This window comes from Sylvia atricapilla, chromosome 1, assembly GCF_009819655.1.
Source record: "Sylvia atricapilla isolate bSylAtr1 chromosome 1, bSylAtr1.pri, whole genome shotgun sequence".
Classification (NCBI taxonomy): Eukaryota; Metazoa; Chordata; class Aves; order Passeriformes; family Sylviidae; genus Sylvia; species Sylvia atricapilla.
The window spans coordinates 48,635,148-48,653,763 of record NC_089140.1 but is presented as its reverse complement, the minus strand read 5'-3'; the positions used below and the strand labels follow the sequence as shown (position 1 = coordinate 48,653,763).

The following is an 18,616-nucleotide window of genomic DNA, read 5'->3' as shown; positions in this document are numbered from 1 at the left end:
CCAATAATCTTCTTTCTAAATTATGATAGTTACTGCCTTAATGGTCTGCAATGTACTTGGGCCGTAGTCCTCCAAGTCGTGAGAACAGAGAGATGATTCTGAATAATTTATTGTAAGATCAGGTTCTGGTTCCTCTGTCTCTAACAAAGCAAACCAAATTCCTTTACAGAGCAGATATTTAAATTTTCTCTTTCTCTTTTTTCTTAAAGGGACCATTTTATAAAAGCACGTTACAAATGAACACCTATGTTGCCTTGTACAAATTTGTACCACAAGAAAATGAAGACTTGGAGATGAGGTAAACTCCGAAATATTTGTTAGTTGATTTTACACATTTGCACTGATGGTCATATGGTTATATATGACTTTGGGGAAGAGAGGGTTTCTTCTGACATTTTTAATAGACATAACCATCTAGATACAAAGATGTTATCACAGTTAAAAAGAACAGATGATCAATTCTTTTGGCAAGGATACAATAGATTAAAAGTTTCAAAAACTCTTATATCACTTCAGGAACAAGATGGCTTTCAGCTATAAAATGTTCTCAGTTGCTTTGTTTTCCAATCAGAAGTTTTCAGCTAGGAATTCTCCACCAGCTCTTATGCTAATGCTAAAAATTTTACCTGTCCTGTTTGATCATCCCTCTTACTCAGTTGTTTCTGAAAAAAGTGAATGGTGTCCAGCTGCTGGATGGCAGTATTTTAACATGAGAACTTTGCAAAATAACCTTGTTAATTGCCATTTTCAGCACTTACTTCCTCAGTTCTGCATCAGTTGCTTGCATTTCAAGGTCTAATCCAAGCACACTGAAGGAAAAGGACAGTTTTTCTTTTACTGAAATTATTTTGTTCATGCTACTCACATTTTGCATGGTCTTGCTAGAGTTCTTACTGTGAAATATGTCACTGGTCTCCAGGCTTCCCTATATCAAAATAATCATGCATGTGCCACAGAATTCAGGGAATTGACAGAGAAATGCCCCTCTCTTCAGCATCTCCAACACTGAAAGCCTTTTTTCTGTTCTCAGCTGTGCCTTCTCACTGCTCTGGAACTAAAGGGTGGGATGTAATCCAGAAATTACAAGTTTTCCTATCATTCTGCTTTACTGGCATTTCCTGATCATTATTTTTAGGAATTTCAGCTCTTCAGGAAATAACCACAGTATATGACAGCCTTTAGTGCAACTTGCCAGCTATTCTGCTTGAAAGATTACACTTTGCATCCTGCTCTTTAGGAGCATATTCCATCTTGTGCATTTCTTCCATGATATAGTACATCTCTCAGACAAACCTGTACTGGACTACCATCCTCATACTGAGACAGAAATCCAGAAAACACATCGACATTCAAAATCCTCCTGTTCCACATTTTAGGGAGAAGAGCAGCCTGTGGTCTGAAAGGTGCTCTTTCAGGGGACACCAGGCTCTTTCCAGGGATGCTTGCTAGGTTTTAGACTAGTGGTACTCAACCACAGCAGCACTGTTTAGCCCTTGGTCAGAAATTCAGTAATATATATGTTAACATTGTTCCATAAATTCTGCCCACTAGCTGGTAAGGCTGTTTTGTTGCTGCAGAGCCAGGCAGGATCCAACTCAGTTGCATGAATTCCATTTAGAGTAGTTAAGGTGCTGGAGGTGGGTTCAGCAGGGCAATGTTGTCAAGACTAACAAGCACTGTCTAGGGAACTGGAGTTGGGAACCAGCCAGACACTGGTCAGCTCCATCATAAAAAAGGCAAATAGCAAGGGAATGACCTGGGCTGAGAGGAAGAGTTAGGGCAGATTTCTGGAGTTCCCAGCTCATGTCTGAGAGGATACAGGGAGGGGCAGATTCTGCAGTGAAGATGTGTCTCCCTGACTTCAACTGAAATTAGAATTTACCACAGCCTGAATTTCTTCCCTAACAGCAGGAGCAGTCAGTCAGATTTTCAAGTGCTCTGGCATAAGTAAAATAAAAGGATATTGTGGTAATACAATTATTCTAAGAGATAGCCTTATATTACAAGAGAGAATTCTGAAGGCAAGCAACCCCAGGTTTCAGACACTGCAGAGAATGGAATGGAATGGAATGGAATGGAATGGAATGGAATGGAATGGAATGGAATGGAATGGAATGGAATGGAATGGAATGGTTGGAAGGGACCCATACAAGTGCCTATCTTGCTACCTCCTGAAATCTAGATCACTGAGTTAGAGCAGACAACTTATCCAGGGTTGTAATTTACAGAAGAAAAAGATGAGACCTGACTGATTTCAACCAGTAGTAAGAACCAAGTGGATTACCCCCTATCAGGGATTAGCAGCTTAAATCTAGGCTGCAAGAATAACAGGTCCAGATGGGATTTCTATTTTGAATCCTTTTTGGAGATTAAAGACATCTCTATTAGCTCTCTTCTAGAAAAAAAAAAAAATCAACAGGTCTTCAACCTAAAATTCTCTGTGCTCAGACAAGTGACAGGGAGAGATGTTAGGTTCAGTTGCCATCTTTCTCTGACAGCCAGATAAATTTATATTTTCTGGGTTATTTTTCTAACTATCAGGCTGAAGAGCACTGGCTGCACAAGGCCCTCTAAATCCTTCCTGTTTAAAGTGTTTTTCTTTTTAGTGTAAGGGCTCCAATGTTGCTGACCCCAGTCTATTCCCTTTGAAGTTATGCGTTCTCTTAAAACCTCTTTGAGTGTTCTATATTAAATATTAACTGTAGTACAGTACTCAAATATTCTTTCCCATTGAAAAAAAAATCTTTTACCACTGGGATTTCAAGTTACCCATTTTTTCTAGCTCCCTTCTTCACCTCAGCCATGTTTAATTATTCCAAACACATTAAAACAAATTCTTGAGAAGAGCTTGAGGAAAACCCTGTTTCAGATCACACAGTATAGGACTAAATGCCTGTTTCTCCAGTTGTCAGCAGTAATGATAACCATGTGGAAAGTGGACCAAAGAGGTCCATCAGTGACCACACCTCCAGATGCATCCTGGACATTTTCTATGTATGCTCTGAAAAAGCCTGTTAAATTGGACCAGTTATCCATCGTAACAGATGCTCTAGATGAGTTTGCAGGCTCTTGTGCTGATAAAAATACGGTGAGCCCAACTGGGAAAGCTGAATAATTAGGGGTCAACAATTAATTTTATTAAGATCAAGAAATATCTCTTATCCAGCAAACAGAGCTTTCTGGAGTTAATCCCATTGGAAGTGGTCTCCCACTTACTTTCTACAACATACCACTATTGTAATTACATAGGAATATTGATGAAGTGTCACCAATGGGGGGAAAAGTTCAAGTAACTGTTCAACTACCTGCACAAAATCAGCTTAGCAAATTTTGCTATTACTGTTTCCAGCCAAATTATTCTCCCAGCTCTGCTTTGGAACTAGTCAGCTGGATGCTGATACTTAGCAATTACAGCTCAGCACCACACATTATAAAGGAAAATACGTCCCATTCAAATCAAAAAGATATTCTTGGGCAGAATTATATCCCTGCTGGTTAATTGCCTTTGTCAGTAAAATAGAACTATTTTCCTGCTGCCTTCCTTCTACAATCACAGCTTGAAAACACAGATGATGAAGTAGTGTGTCCCAACAGTGTGAAATGTCTTAAAGTAAAGCAGCAATGCCTTTAACAAAGAGGGACTGTATTTTAAACAGTTTCTTAATAAACAGGAAGCAAAACTTCCAGTTCACAGATGTTGTCTCAAATTAATGATCTAGCCCCAAGACAGAGACTCTCTTTCTATATTAAAATGTGTGACTGAAGAAAACCTTGCCACTTTATTAAGTCTACCTTCAGTGAACGCTCAGACAAAATACCCATGGAAGGACCACCTTCCTATTAGAAGGGAATTGTGGAAGGTGATTCAACATGACAATTAAGAGTCATCTTACATACTGTTCCTCTTCTAATTACAGGCCAGGGGATATGATTACACTTCTGGAAGACTCTAATGAAGACTGGTGGAAGGTATGTGCTAGTCTGTTTTCTTTCCAAAAGGAAAAATATCTTGTTTTCAATACTGATCACATATTAAAGCTGCTTCTGTTAACAAACTTCTACTATCAATATGTTTCCTTCATAGGGGAGAATCGATGACAGAACTGGATATTTTCCTGCTAACTTTGTTCAGAGAGTGCAACAAAATGAGAAGATTTACAGGTGTATCAGGACATTCATTGGCTGCAAGGAGCAGGGACAGATAACTCTGAAAGAGAACCAGGTAAGATCGTCTGTGCTGGACCCTCACTGGACTAGAGTATCCAGCAGTCTTACCAGTGACTCAAGGGAAAATCCTGCAAGATGAGGACAGGCAGATTTTTTCACTGCAGTTTTACAAGAGTTATTATTTGTATGGTAGCAGTGTCTAGTAGCCACTTAAGAGCAGTGTTTGTCTTGTGCAAACACATATTCGATGCCTGACACAGCCTGAATTTTCAGTCTCACAGACATTCATAGTCATACTTTACATATTTCTCACTCTCTTGCTGACTTTAGAGGGATGAACACAGTAGACCTTGTGTGCCTGAAAAATGATATGGTTTTCTAGCTCACTATTAGAGCTAATCTAATAAAAGAGCCTCCCTCCCCAGACTTTAACTTATCTAAACACAGCCCATTGTCTTTGTTTCAACAGGAACAGAATAAAGACAGCACCACACAAGGCTATAAATCCTAAATGTTACACTTGTTTGCCAGTTGCAAGGTATATTTAATCCTTTTGTGTGTGTGTCACCACTGAAATAACCTCTCTGCAGGCTGTAATATATTTTAGGCTATCAGTGCTCCTGTGAGCTGAAGCACACTATGTACAGTGAGGACTTGCAGAGTCCATTCACCCCCCTGCATTTTCATCAGCTCCTTCTATTTGGTGTCCTTCAGGTGGGTTCACTAGGCACAAGCCATGATTCAAACCCTGCATTGAGGAACAGGTTTGTGGTATAAGCTCATGTAAGTAGGAGGATGACATACTAAGGGTGATACACAGCTTGAGTTCCCTGACACCTGGATGCAATTAAAAGGTAGATTTTTCTCAGTGTGCCTTGCAAAGCCTCATGTTATTCCACCTATTAGGTCTTTCCTTTCCTGTGGCAACTATGCCACATCACCAGAAATGGTTTGCTTTACAGCCTGAACAGCCACTGATTTTATTAAAGTAGAGAAGTCAGAACCAGTGTGGACCTCGGGGCTGTAGATTTTTCCATACAGAACCTTTTTAACGCTTCACTCCACTGGTGGATAAGATTAACTTACAGCTTGGATGCTGCTGAAACATAGCAAAACATAAAAGTGCTAACAATCCTTGGGTGCACACAGTTTTTAAGGAAGGCACAGAACTACAGTGACCAGAATATATATTAACTGCTCCTGTACACATAGTACATTGGGTAGCTCTGCAGTTTCTAGAAAGGAAGTTCTTACATTCTTTTTACCCAATATCCCTTTTAATTTTTTCTGTCTGTGCACACAGACAAAAGAAATATTATCAGAGCAGAAAAAGAGCTTTTGGAGGCTTTATATTCTAAAATAAGCAATACACAAGGACATAGGTAGGAAATGGTAGTGTTGGAACATAGTATGGCAGCATGAGGGAATGGTCAAGATCTGCGTCACTTCTCATTAGTGGGTGTGCCAGATCATCTCTGTCAGTATGGCAACTGCTGCAAGCAGGGAGAGCCCAGTTACTTGCCTCAGTTCACACAAAACCACAGTTTCCACGTGGGCAGCTCTCACAGCTTCATCCAAACACAAGACCTTCCTATTGTCCCTATTTCATAATAGCATCACAAAGGGAGCTTGGAGTCAGGGGTGCCTCATTGTCTCTGGCAAGGCAGGAGGCAAAGGAAGGGATGAATCTATCCTGTCTCCCCATTACCTCCTTTTTTCAAAAAATTTTTACAGCTCTATCTCAAGCCCACACAAATGCTGAGGCTGAATATGCTGCTGGGTGCTCGCTCCATGTGGGAGAGGCTCCAGAGGAAGAAAGAAATAAATATTTGTTGTGAAACAGGGGGCAGAGATCAGACTGCATAAACACATGAATGCAGAGACATGAGAGGAAAGGAGCATAGCAAACAGATCCTGCTCCATTCACACAAATTATGCAAAAGTGGGGCATTTAAGTAGCTTAAAGGCATTTTGGATAATTTCCAGGTGGGACAGCCACGGTAAGGCCATGGACACTTATCTGCTTCCTGCTGTCCCTCCATACAGGACACTAGTTTTCTGATAAAAAAAACCAACTCTCTCTTCATTGTGGAAAAACTCTTATTATGAAAAACATTTTAATTGTTATTGGCGGTTTTTTACTTTAAAAATTTAATTTGTATTTCCAAAGTCAAATTTCCTTTCTTTTTTCTTCAGCCATTTCTCTTATTTTCTGTCCCTTATTTCTCCATTGTTTTCCATGCGAAGAAGAGAGAGAGAGGTGCAATACGCATGGAAAAAGCAAAGTCATCTGAATGGGACTTGTGGGAAAACTTTGGCAGAATTTTTTCTCTGTCTTTTGTTCTACTTGGAAACCCTGTGGGATTTCATCAGCCATGTTACCTGTCTTTGGGCACAGTGTTTAGAGTGCTGTGACTGCAACACATGTACTCTGTACAAAGCACTGACTTCTTCCAGATTAGCAAACAGGGGAGATTATTCATCATTACTTATTCCTGTCAAGTCTCACTTTAGCTAGAAAAGCTCATTAACTGGTCTAATTAATACCTGTGACTATAGTATGGCAAAGTTACTTCACTGAGTCACTTTCAGTGTGGTCTAACAGGAGTACAGAACCATTCTGACAATGAAGGTAAGGATGATATACTAAAAGAAAAACTTTTCCAGTGACAATAATATGAATTTTCTTTATATTGCTTGATACTTTCCATGGTTTATCCTTCAGGTCTCTGTCACCTCATGCCCTATAGGAATTTTTCTGGGTACAGTGTCTGCTCTTGTAAGGCAAAAGGCAATAAGTTGACATCAACAAAGCCACATGACTACCCTAAGAAAAGCCATTTTGGGCAAGCAGAGTTATTTTCAAAGTTTGAGGCACAGTGATAAATACTTTTACTGGAATCATTTGGCAGTTTCATGCCTTGGAAATAACATTTGGAGTTTCAGCTTCATGCAAACCTTTCTGGCAAAGTCAATATTCAGGGAGCGGGCTGAAGAAAATCATAGTTTGTTCATCCATCTTTAGCAATATATACAAGCTACTCTTCGCAAAGGATCCCTTAAAAATTTCACTACTCAACATGAAACCCAAGCTAGAAGAGAAAAAATGTACTGCTCTAAAGATGCCAGAATCTTGGAGTTTAAGGTTCACTGGCAGGTTTTGAGTCTTAAAAGCAGTTCAGAAGAAGACTGGGCACCACAAGCCTCAATCAGGGATTGAGTAGGAGGTAGGCAGGCATAGCCGCTGACATCAGTAAGGCAAGATTATCAATAAGGAAATCAAACATGACTGATTTCAGTGGCTTTCCACACTTTCAGCTCTTCTCACAAACAATACAAACTGCATAATTTCCAACTCTGATTGATTGTATCATCACTTATATATGTATAAACTTATGTATCACTTATAAACATAAAATTTTCTTCAGCCTGTTACTCCTGCCCTAGACTCCCCAAATTCATTACCAAACATTATAGAAATATTTCTTTGCATAACAGGCTCTGATTTGACCTTTGTTCACAAAAAGAAAAAAACCTCTCAATATCTAATATATCATCAATATTTGGAAAAGCATGTCTTAAAACGTCTTTAAGGTGTTTGATCATCCTTATTTTTAAAAAGGTAAAAATAATCTGCAGTTTGAATGTCTGCTTTACTTTGAAAAAGATCTTACTGACACCTTTGCCTGGCTGCCTCTGACATCTACAACCACTCTAATGCAAATTAGTTTAGAGCTGGGCATTTTGTAATTAATAACACAAATGATTTTAAATTGTGCAAGTGATCTTGAGCAAGAGAAATTTCCTCAAAATGTGACATTTGAAGCAAACTGGGAATCAGCTGCTCTTTGCCTCATCCAGAGTGTACTGTGAGTTTACATGAAAGTCAATGCAACAGATCCAGTCTGTCATGTTTTACAGTTGTCACTTAATAAGGCAGGATTGGAGGACCGGTCTACAGACCCAGGAAATCCACTTCTCTCAGGTTTTTGGATTAGCCTGTATGCTTTGTTGCTACCTGGCTTTTCACCTCATTTCCTTGTAGTTACTTTAGGTCCCCATAATTTGGGATGCTGTAAAAGAAGCTGAGCTTCTAAGGGCATAACTCAGCTGCCTTTGAAAACCAGTTTCATCATCGTGACTTTTGCATTCAAATTAAATTGTTTAAAAGGCAAACTCACCACTGAAAGTGATGTTGCAGTTCTTTATTTAGCATTTCACAGCTAGGCTGAATGGGAAAGGGTAATTTTTCAGCTCTCTCTGATTTCCATTGGCATCAGTCTGCTGAGAAGGGATGAGTGTCCCCATACATTCAGGGGTGTTGAGTGGCAAGACAGACTTGCAAGCATTCAAAACAGGGCCACAGATCATTACACATCCAGTCCAGGACTTCTTTAAAAACTTAAGTAGGTGATATTGGTAAAACAAGACAGTTGTTCTCAGTCTGAAAGTTAGTAAAACTGATATAAACCCCTTTATCATCATTTGCACTACGACCGTGTGGTTATGGAAACTGAACTGCTTAGCATTTCCATCCCCAAGGGTCACATAGGCAAGGACCTCGGTGCACTGGCAGCAGCAGATGTAGATGTTCAGCGTCCCTGTGGCATCATTCTTGCAAACAGAAGACTTGAACTTGCAGACCTCTTGACCTGACACTGTCTGCGAGCTCCAAGACAGCTCTTGAAACTCTACTGCCCTCATAACCAAAGTCCTACTTCATCAGAACCAGCCTGTGGCTGTCAGATGGGTTAATTATGTGGAAGAAAGAAGAGCAGAAAGCTGCAAAAAGTTACAGCAAGTTCAAAATTGCTCCCAAAGAGAACTGGCCATTTAAGCCCAAATTCAAAGCACAGGATTTAGAAGAACAGGAATGACCATGCAGGTCAAAGGACAATTTCCTAGTTGCTCATCTCCTCCACCTGCTCAGGGCTGACTGACAAATAAAAAATTCTCAGGGCAGTTGTTGACAAGTTCAGACAGCAGTCACAATCTGAACATTTGTTTGGGGTTTTTTTTAGTGTTTTGACTATTTTTTAAAGAAAATGAGATGAAAGAATGGGTAAGTGACTTTATAATAATAGATCCCACTTTCAGGTAATTCCAAAGATAACTCATTGAATGAGAAATAGCCTGAGATGTGGTTTCTTACCCTGTGACTTACTCCACTACTAATCTCTTGAGCCAGAGTGCAGGGGAAAAATCCAAACCATCTCCCTTTGTGTTCCTACCAAATTCGCTGAATAGTGGTTTCTCTGACTCACTTTTCTAGTCAGCCCAGCAACCTGACACCCAAAACACGCCAGCCTGAGTAGCTGCCATTTTAAGCAGCTTTTGACTTTATCCAGAAAAACCATGACCACCTATTGATACCTGTGGCACCTCGTGACATCATCTTTGCCATATCTCATCAGGGCTAATCCTCAACAACAGCTGATTCATTGGGTGAAATCCAAAACTCTGAATGCTACCATCTCCTCATCTGGGATTACTCTGAATTTACATTCATGTAAGAAAATCAAGAGCCAACTCTCCAAGATACAACTTGTGGGTGAAATCCTTGCATACGTAAAAGGGGATGAGAGCAAAACTGGCCATAGATGGTGTTTTACTCAGTCTTCTCTGAAAACTGCAGAATCTAGAGCAGCTTCAGGGCTTTGCAAAGTTCCAGCAGCTGTCACAGACCCAGGAGATCTCCTGAGTTGCACAGGATTATGAAAGTGTGGCATATTGTGGCCGAGCTTACTCTGCCCCTGAACCCTATCTTTCCTTGGAAAGTAGTGGGAAAAAACTCTGCCATCTGGGGTCCAGCACATGCAAAGCTTAGTGTCCTAGCATGAGAGAATTTCAGGTGGAATTTGGGAAAATTCAGATCTATGTATTGGTATGTAGAGTGAGAGTTCTCATATAAAGCCACTTTACTCCTTATGCCCAGTGAAGACCTAAAGTTATTGCTCTAGCAGAGCACTCTCACTGATATCAAGGATCACTCAAAGGAGCAACAGAAAAAAGAATAATAATACCCTACTTCACTGAAAAAAATAAGAAATTTACCATATTAAAGAAAAACAGTGTTCAGAAACCTCAGTATTTTTCTTTTGTCCACAAATCATTCTGCTAACAATACAAGACAACAGGGTAAACCACTCTGTTCTTGTAATATGTTCTCCACTGCACCAGAGAAGTTAAGCAAAAAAAAAAGTGAGCAATGTACACCTGCTGGAGATGTGATTATTTTGGGGATCCTATCAAAAAGCTAGAAGTCTTGCAGACACCTTCACTTAGGAGAAAAACACAATATAGTGAATCACTCCTTTTAACCAGCCAGCTCTAGTTATGCTCACAAAGGCTCACAGCAGTAGGGATCAACTGAGAAGAGGAACTTTTCAGCTAGTGCTCCTTCCCACACCTGGATACCCTTCTGTACTTGACCATCCTTAGTCTTGTGCTTCTTTGCAGACTTTTTCTCTCATCATTTCTTTCTCAGAGACAGAGACCAACATGTAGCAGTCATTAGAAAAACCTTTCTCTGTCCATGTGCTTTGCACCTCTCTGTTTTGAATGCTGATGTGACTGCAGAGGAAGCAGATGCTGTGCTGGGGATTCATTACATAAATGAGCCTGGCTGTTTTGCAACAGAACCTAAACTAGACAGCATCAGTTCTAGACCTCTCCCACGCTTTCCATGTTATTTAGCCCAAACAACAATACATTATTCTTTCTAATTGCATGTCAGCCCTGTTGGTGTGCTCAGTCATTCTGCCCCAGGGATCCAATTCAGTTAGTGTTGAGTAGGCAGGATAAGTAAGAAAATTAATGAGTCCATTTACTTTTCAAAACTTTTTTTGCAGGTACAGAGATCCACCTCCCTATTTCCAAATACTAGCAGTGGTAAATATGGAGCAGCTTCATCTCCTTTTTATAACCTTTCATTTCCTTCTGGCTGCTAATAAATTTCCTGTAAGCAACAACAGGACAAATTGGCCCAGAATTCAGATATGGTATTTAGATGTCACCCATAATAGTCATGCTGGAATGGATTTATCCAGGAACACTTTAGAACTATTTTTGTTCACTTCACATCCTATGAATTATTGTAAATAAACGTCGTAAATACTTATCAGACAGAGATGAGTGTTAGTCCAGATAAAGGGCTGGCACAGACATGAGAAGTCAGTGTGTGGACTGGTCTCAATAGGACTGTCAGTTTTCTAGCTATATTTTAACCTTGTTTGACTAGCAGAAAATGTATAGTTCTTTGGCACAGACATTTGAAAACAAGTCTTTATTTGGTGTGGTGCTGTGCCCAGTCTAAAATGCCTGTGCCACGAGCCTTTCAAATGGCTTGGCCATTTCCAGATGTTCCAAGAAGGACCTTAAAGTGGAAATGCCTGAGGTCACAAAGATCAGGAGAAAAAGAAAACCTTTGCCACAGTGTAATATTTGTGCTATTATAAAGACCACATGATTTCAAGACTGCTTCCCTGTGGAGTAGGTGTTATGGAAACACTCTCACAGAGCTGGATTTGGGTCACACATTTTGGTATTCAAAAGAGGCATCTGCAGGTGTGAGGGCTGAGTAAATAACATGATCCACTGCCTGTCTCAGAAGCACTGAGGCTCCTTTAAAATGCAAAAGAGAATATGCCTGCATTCAGGTCAGCTGCTACAACTGACCCACGATTACTTTTCACAGCCAGGCATTGAGGGAGTCAGCTCATGATCTGAAATACCCATTTCTCTCATGCACAGACAACTACAGCATGATCATTACAGTAGGCTGAAGTCAAAATTCAAGTTTCAAAAGATTTTATCCACCACAAAGTTTTTAACAATTTTGATATCTCTCATGTTTACATGGCACTTCAGGGAAATGGGGGAAAGGTAACTCTCTAAATATGTGAGTTTGAGATTCTTATCAAAGCAGTAAGAGTCCAACAGGGATTGTTCTACTTATAGAAGTAACTAGCAGGATGTCTAGCCTACCTGCTCAGTACCCTGGAATAATTTGTCTTTTGATCATGGCAAAGAGTTTAACATTTTCATACTTTTTTTGTATTCAGATTTGTGTGACTTCTGAAAAGGAACACGATGGCTTTATCAAGGTATACAGTGGGAAGAAGAAAGGATTTGTCCCCACAGACGTCTTAGAAAACATCTGATTCCGACAGGCCACTCACTGCAGTGGGAGCCCTTTGTTGGCAATGCCTGTCTGCCTCATCTCACACTGTGTCAACCCAGATGGGCTGTCTTGCAGATGTTCAGGGAAATAGTGAGAAAACTGAACAACATGAAGAAAAAGACATTTAGACTGCCACAGCAACACTAAAAATATGAAAAGTTGAATGTTTGAAAGAAAACATAGTCAGAAACCACCAGGGAAATGAGAGGCCCTTGGACTTTAACAGGAATAAGGTAAGAGAGGGAGAGAAACAAAGCCTGGGCTGGTTTCTGGCACAAGATGGCTGCTACAACCCTGATGGAGACAGACAGCTTCTTCTGAAGGACTAAACTAGCGTCCTGTTCTTGTGTCTTAGAAAACTGTTGGACTGCTTTCCTGTTTGAAGTCTGTATGTTGGGGGAGGGGGGAGAGTACTGTTCAAACTGTCCTCATACTACAGTCCAAAGCTTGTAGTAAAGTGTGGCTGTGGTTCTACAGTTCTGCCCCCAACACCAACCAAGTTTAAACGTTTAGTCCTGGTGTTTAGTCTCATAACACATCAGTTTGGAGACACCGTGTGAATGTCAGTTCAAGAAATGCACTGTGCCCTGGAAGCTGGCAACTTTCTCTTTCTGTGCAATCTTCCCATAGGAAAGAGTAGCAAATCTGTGTGTCTGTTTTTTCTGTATATGAAGAAAAGCTCTCAGCATATGTTGGATGTATGTTGGCTGCTCTCATAGTTCACAAAAATTTCTGGTCCTTGGATTCACAAGCCTGCTTGCAAGCATTGCTCTGTGTTTCCTTCACCTTTATTTGGTGATACAGAAAATGGGTAAAAATGCTAGGAGAGAGCCACAGGCTTGAAACATTTTATATTTTTCTGTGTTTATTGCACTTAAAACATTTTATATATTAATCTTATTTATATAAAAATGAAACAGTTATATAACCCACTGGAAGGCTGAAAATATTAGGAAAGGACAGTCTGCACACAGGACTGAAGTCTGTAATTATCAAAATGCAGAACTCATGACAGAAAGGCACTGAGTGTCTTCATGGTGTGTTCACATACCAAAACTCTCTTCTCCATTTGCTAAATAGAAGTTTTGCAGATTCAGCACTAAATACACTAACATAAATTTTTCCTTGGCATAAACCACCGTGATCATCCCTTGAGTCTTTTCCATGCTAGTGAGACTGTGCAGACATCCCTGTTTTGTCCATATAAGCTTCCATCTTCAAATGTGCTCTGGGCACAGGAACCTTTCAGAACTGGGGAGCAGTCTGTGAGACCTGTGGGTCTTGACTAAATTGCACAAGTCAGTCAGAGCCAATTCTGTTGTAGAGCAGGGGCCCTATGATATTTGAAGACAGAGAACCTAACTTCCAAGTATTTAATTGGATGTAATTGCATCAAATACAGTTAAACAGCTTAGCATGTATTATGACACAGAGATTAAGCCCTATCCTAAAGCTACCTGCTGAATTCATGCCTTCTTTCCTTGAAATCGAATGCCTGTCTTTTCTGTGACTAACCACAAGTTGGTGTCCTGAATCCTGATACTGCATGCCAGGCTAGTATAGGCCTTTGCAAAGTTGATGCTCTTTCTAAAAGAAGCAGTTACTGGTCCTGTTCCCATATATTGAGTCAGGTTGAATCTGTGTTGCATAGCCCAGATCTCAGTAGCTGAGCTGCCTTATTTGAATAGCTGATGTTGCTCAAAGCCTTATAAAATCCAGGTGGACTCTACACTTGACCAGAAGTTCTCAAAGGAGATTGGTCTTCAGCCTCTCAGAGACGTATTTTGCAGCTCTTATGCATCATTTAATTGCAAGGGAAGTTGTAGGGCTGCCAGCTGCTGAAACATGGCCCTATGTAATGCAACCAGTCCATACTGATTATTAATAAACTCCTGGCTGATCAAAAGTATTTGATTTCATATCTTCTGTGGGAATATCAGCAGGGTTTTTTTTTCCAGTTCAAGAAACATCTGCTTCGCTCATTTTCTTAAGTAACCAATAAACTCAGTGAGGGAGGATTCTGATAATCCCTAAGGATGAAGAGGAAAAGCAGTAGAGAAATATTAATCCAGTCTGCTTTATAAGATTACCTTTTTATATATATTCACCCATTCAAAGGAAAAATTCAAGTGTTTGTTACAACTGAGATATTTGCTACTTTTGATCAGGCCTGTCAAGTGGACAAAAGGAAATCTATATTAATATATATATATGTGCTATTGTTTACATGATTGCATCATACTGTGATTCCCCTCTTTTTCAGTATTCTATGACTTTGATTTATCCCTACAATGTGCATCATACTATTCAAAGAATTATATTAATATTACCTACAAATCACAATGGCCTTTAATCAATGTCAGTTTTATTCTTTTTGATACTGAGCAATAAATAATAAAGTGACTGAGTAAAAACAAAACAGGCCTTATGTCGACTGCATTACATCTGAGAAACTATTGCTTCTGAACCAAAGCTTTCATGTTTATCTTTTCTTTGTGTTTTTGGTTGGTTGGTTGGTTGGTTTTGTCTTTTTACTGGGCTTTTGCTGCCATTCAATCTGTAGATGTAATTTATGCCTAATTTAGCAAGAAGCACATATCATTCATGAGTCCTACTTTACGCATGTGATTCATTGGCTATTTCCATGTTTAAAACTGAAGTATTTGCTAAATTAAGGTAATTTTACTCAAATTTATTTTAGATGCCTTACTCTGAATCCAGACAAGTATCTCATCTTTTTTTTTTTTTTTTTACTACCATATGCAGTTTGCAATAGGTACTGTGTTAGCAAGCAGTTAAAAATCAGACAAAAGATGGATTGGATTTTATCTGACATATGTTCAGAAAAATTGAATCTTAGGAGATAAATGCTGCTCAGATTTAATTTAATATTCTACTTAATAAAGACTATGTGATGGTTGGAAGGAGAATAGAAGTGTATGTGTCTTGGCTTTTTTGCATCAGACTATGGAATTTTTAGTTACCTGCCTTGAAGAACAGTCACTAAACCCATCAGCAACAGAGGTTACTGAGCATTTCCATTTAAAATTTACAGCACTTGCATTTGTCACATTTAGAAAACCATTTCTAACATATTTCTGCAATGTATGTAACATGTAGATTCACAGGGAAGTTTTGTGGTGGGGCCATCCTGAACACTTGTTACTGGCACATCAAAAAGTAGTTTTAGCCATTCAACATCTCATCACAACTTAAAACTCCCCATAAAATATTTTCCTGTGTGCTAGGAACAGCTGACCAACATGAATTGAGTATGAGCTGCCCAAATCATGATCTTCTCCCATCAGTAAATAACACAGTATCACAGCTTACTATGACCTCTTCCTAAATCTGCCATTTTGAATCAGTGACTCCATCTGGAGATATATCCTGCAGCACAACACCATTCAGCTGTGGATTCATTGCCCCAGAGGAACTACCACACTTACACCTACAAACACTGGATACCTTAGAATTGCTTACAGCCTTTTTTTCTAATTATTTGTCAAGAATTAATTGACTAAATATAGCACTCGGTGCCATCAGAGGAACATGCACAGGGTCAACAGAAAGTGTCATGGGAGATTTGAAAGTGCTGCAACCTTCTAAAGGAGTCATTGGAGACCATGTAGGTTTTCTAAAATGGAACTAGACAGATGTCTTTGCAAAATGAACCCAATTCATTTATTTTAAATATGTGCAGACAAGTCTGATTTATTGAGCATTTAAAAGACATCTTTCTTTCCATAAAGGATGCTGAATAAATGCAGTATGCCATATCAATCTTATCCCATTTAAATCCAAAGTAAAAAAGAACCTTTGAATGCCACAGGGACTCAAGTTCATTATCTTGCAAAGGGCTCCTCAGTGTTGCTGTTCTCTTAAAAAAATATGATGTCATTTGTCTGATCTATTTATATCTGTACCAGATAACACCTGACTACCACATACCTTGTACTTTTTACTGTACCTCTGAAGGTACTGCTCATGATTATTATTATTATTAGAAATGAGGAAAGAGGTGCATTTTTTCCCTTTTTTCTTTTTATAGGATTTCCATTACTGGCTGGTGGGTAAGGGTCGCTTCCTAAATAGAACACATAAAATATAGAGATGGAGGAGTGTGAATGATATTCCCATGCATACTCCTTCTGTACTTTGCCCTACTACAAATAGGATCAGACCAACACAACTGTTTCATTTCATATTTGAGGCATTTCATAATAAATGCGGTCCCAAATTATCATCCAGATTCTGCACACTACATTTTGCAGTGCAAGGAGAATAAATATTTTCTCCAGTGGGAATACATGTCATCACAACCTTGAGTTTTCCACGGCTAAAAAGAGCATCTGGATCTGAGAGGTACATAAGAGTTATTTTTAAAACCATCCTTTATATAGAAAACTGTTATGTGCCTGGAGAATGAACACTTGGCAGGGTTGGTACAAAAGAGGCACAGAAAAACTTTAGTAGGACTGCTGCAGGTCAGCATGTACATCCATCTCCTGAGTGGCCCAAGAAACTTTGGACAGCACTTGCCTACATTAATATATATCTTTTTCAATCAAATTAGCTTAAATTAATTTCTTATTTTATTCATGTACATACAGGCAATATATGCAACAATATGTATGTATATCTTACATACATGGATATCAATCCAATTGCAAGAATACATGCCCTTGAAAAATCTGTCATGACTGAATTATTCCTTATCTTACTGTGCTCAGCACCAAGTTACAGTAGTGGAAGGTGCCCAGTAAGTACTGAGACAGGCAGCTAGATGGACAAAGTCCAGAAGTTTTGTTTGTAATAGACAATGTATATAATACATAAAGCCAAATTGCAGCAGTTGAACTGGAAATAATGCAATACATTAAGCAGAGTCTGGATGCTCACTGCTCTGAAGGACACATCGTTCATCAGGCAAAGAGATGACTGCATGCCACATACAAACTGGCAGCCTGAAAACACTGTCAGAACATCATGTAAATCATACTGCTTTGACCCAGTGCCTCACAGTAATAGATACTGAAAATAAAGAATAATTTCTCATGGGATACCTGAAGGAGATGAAGCCAGGAGCCTTTAAAACATGCTAATCAGCCACACATGCACAGCACTGAGAAGCACACCTAAATCTACCTTCATTAGAATTAAGTAAATCAACTTCTGGATAATTACTATGCTAGAAGAAGTTTGCCAGCTGACAAGGTCAGAGGCTGACAACATAAAACTGGGAGACTGAGAGAATTGTTTCAGCTTTGCACCACAGACAGGAAAAAATGAGGCATAACTGCGGGTAAAATTCAAAGTTTATTAGAAGCAGTGCAGCAGTGGCACTGAAGCAAAGCCTTCAGTGTGTGTTGGCTGTTCCAGGTAGCCCTCTCTCCTGGCAGGCCCAGTCCGGGTTGGCCATGGCAGCAGATTCCACCCCTTGCTCTCTTCCAAGGAGAGCACTGCAGGAGCATGGGCACAATTGCAAAGCAGACCTCTGGGATCTTTCCAGACTGCCCACCCTGTGCCAACACAGCCAGCCACTCTTCATTTCAGCCTCTGTCTTTCCAGCCATTCTTCATTTCAAGGGTCATGCCAGTTCAGCTTCTGACTGCCAACTGCTTGCCCTTGTGTCTAGCAGAAGAAAATAATAAATAATAACAACAACAATAATAGTAATAACAATCCCAAGGAAAATAGCAGCCAAACAAAGCAGCAGCCCCGAAAACCTTGGAGTATGGCCCTCCATATGTCTCTATGGTGTTGCAAACTGCACTGCAAAAAATGGTGATGTTTTGTGCCTCCCTGAGGAGTGTCACTCACCTCTCCTGTTCCTGGTCCTTCTCTGTCTGGGCCAGTTGGAGCACCTTTCTCACAAACTATTTTACACCCACTGAGTCTCACTCTGTCCTGCCAGGAGAAACCTTTCAGGCCCATCCAATGCATCAGCTCTGTTAAATGTTTGCCGTCAAGTTAGTTGCCCCAAAAAAGGCAAGTCTGGCACTGGCCCCAGCTCAGCAGCCTTTCCACATGGTCATCTATGAACTGCTTGAAAAAACATCTTTCAAAGGGGTATGGTGTGAGCTGTGTGTATGGGTATGCTGTGAGCCCCATCCACACCAGCACAGTGCCTGGGCAGGGTTCACTTCCATGTGATGAAGGATGGAAGTAGGAAAACTATCTCATTTTGAGCCTTTGAAACAAGTCTGTGTCTCTAAGCCTAAGTGTTGTATGAGTCATACCAAACACGGAAAAACAAGTTCTGGT

General features: G+C 39.8%; 1 protein-coding gene across 1 annotated transcript in view; it reads left to right on the top strand.

Annotated features, from left to right (window-relative positions):
- Window positions 1-15,278, top strand: part of STAC (SH3 and cysteine rich domain) — a 69,888-nt gene extending 54,610 nt beyond the window's left edge. The window contains exons 8-11 of the mRNA XM_066322095.1: window positions 210-298; window positions 3,918-3,969; window positions 4,085-4,222; window positions 12,231-15,278. Coding sequence (XP_066178192.1) covers window positions 210-298; window positions 3,918-3,969; window positions 4,085-4,222; window positions 12,231-12,329 — 378 coding nt within the window. The 3' untranslated portion in view covers window positions 12,330-15,278. The remainder of the gene's footprint in view (window positions 1-209; window positions 299-3,917; window positions 3,970-4,084; window positions 4,223-12,230) is intronic.
- Window positions 15,279-18,616: the final 3,338 nt, after the last annotated feature.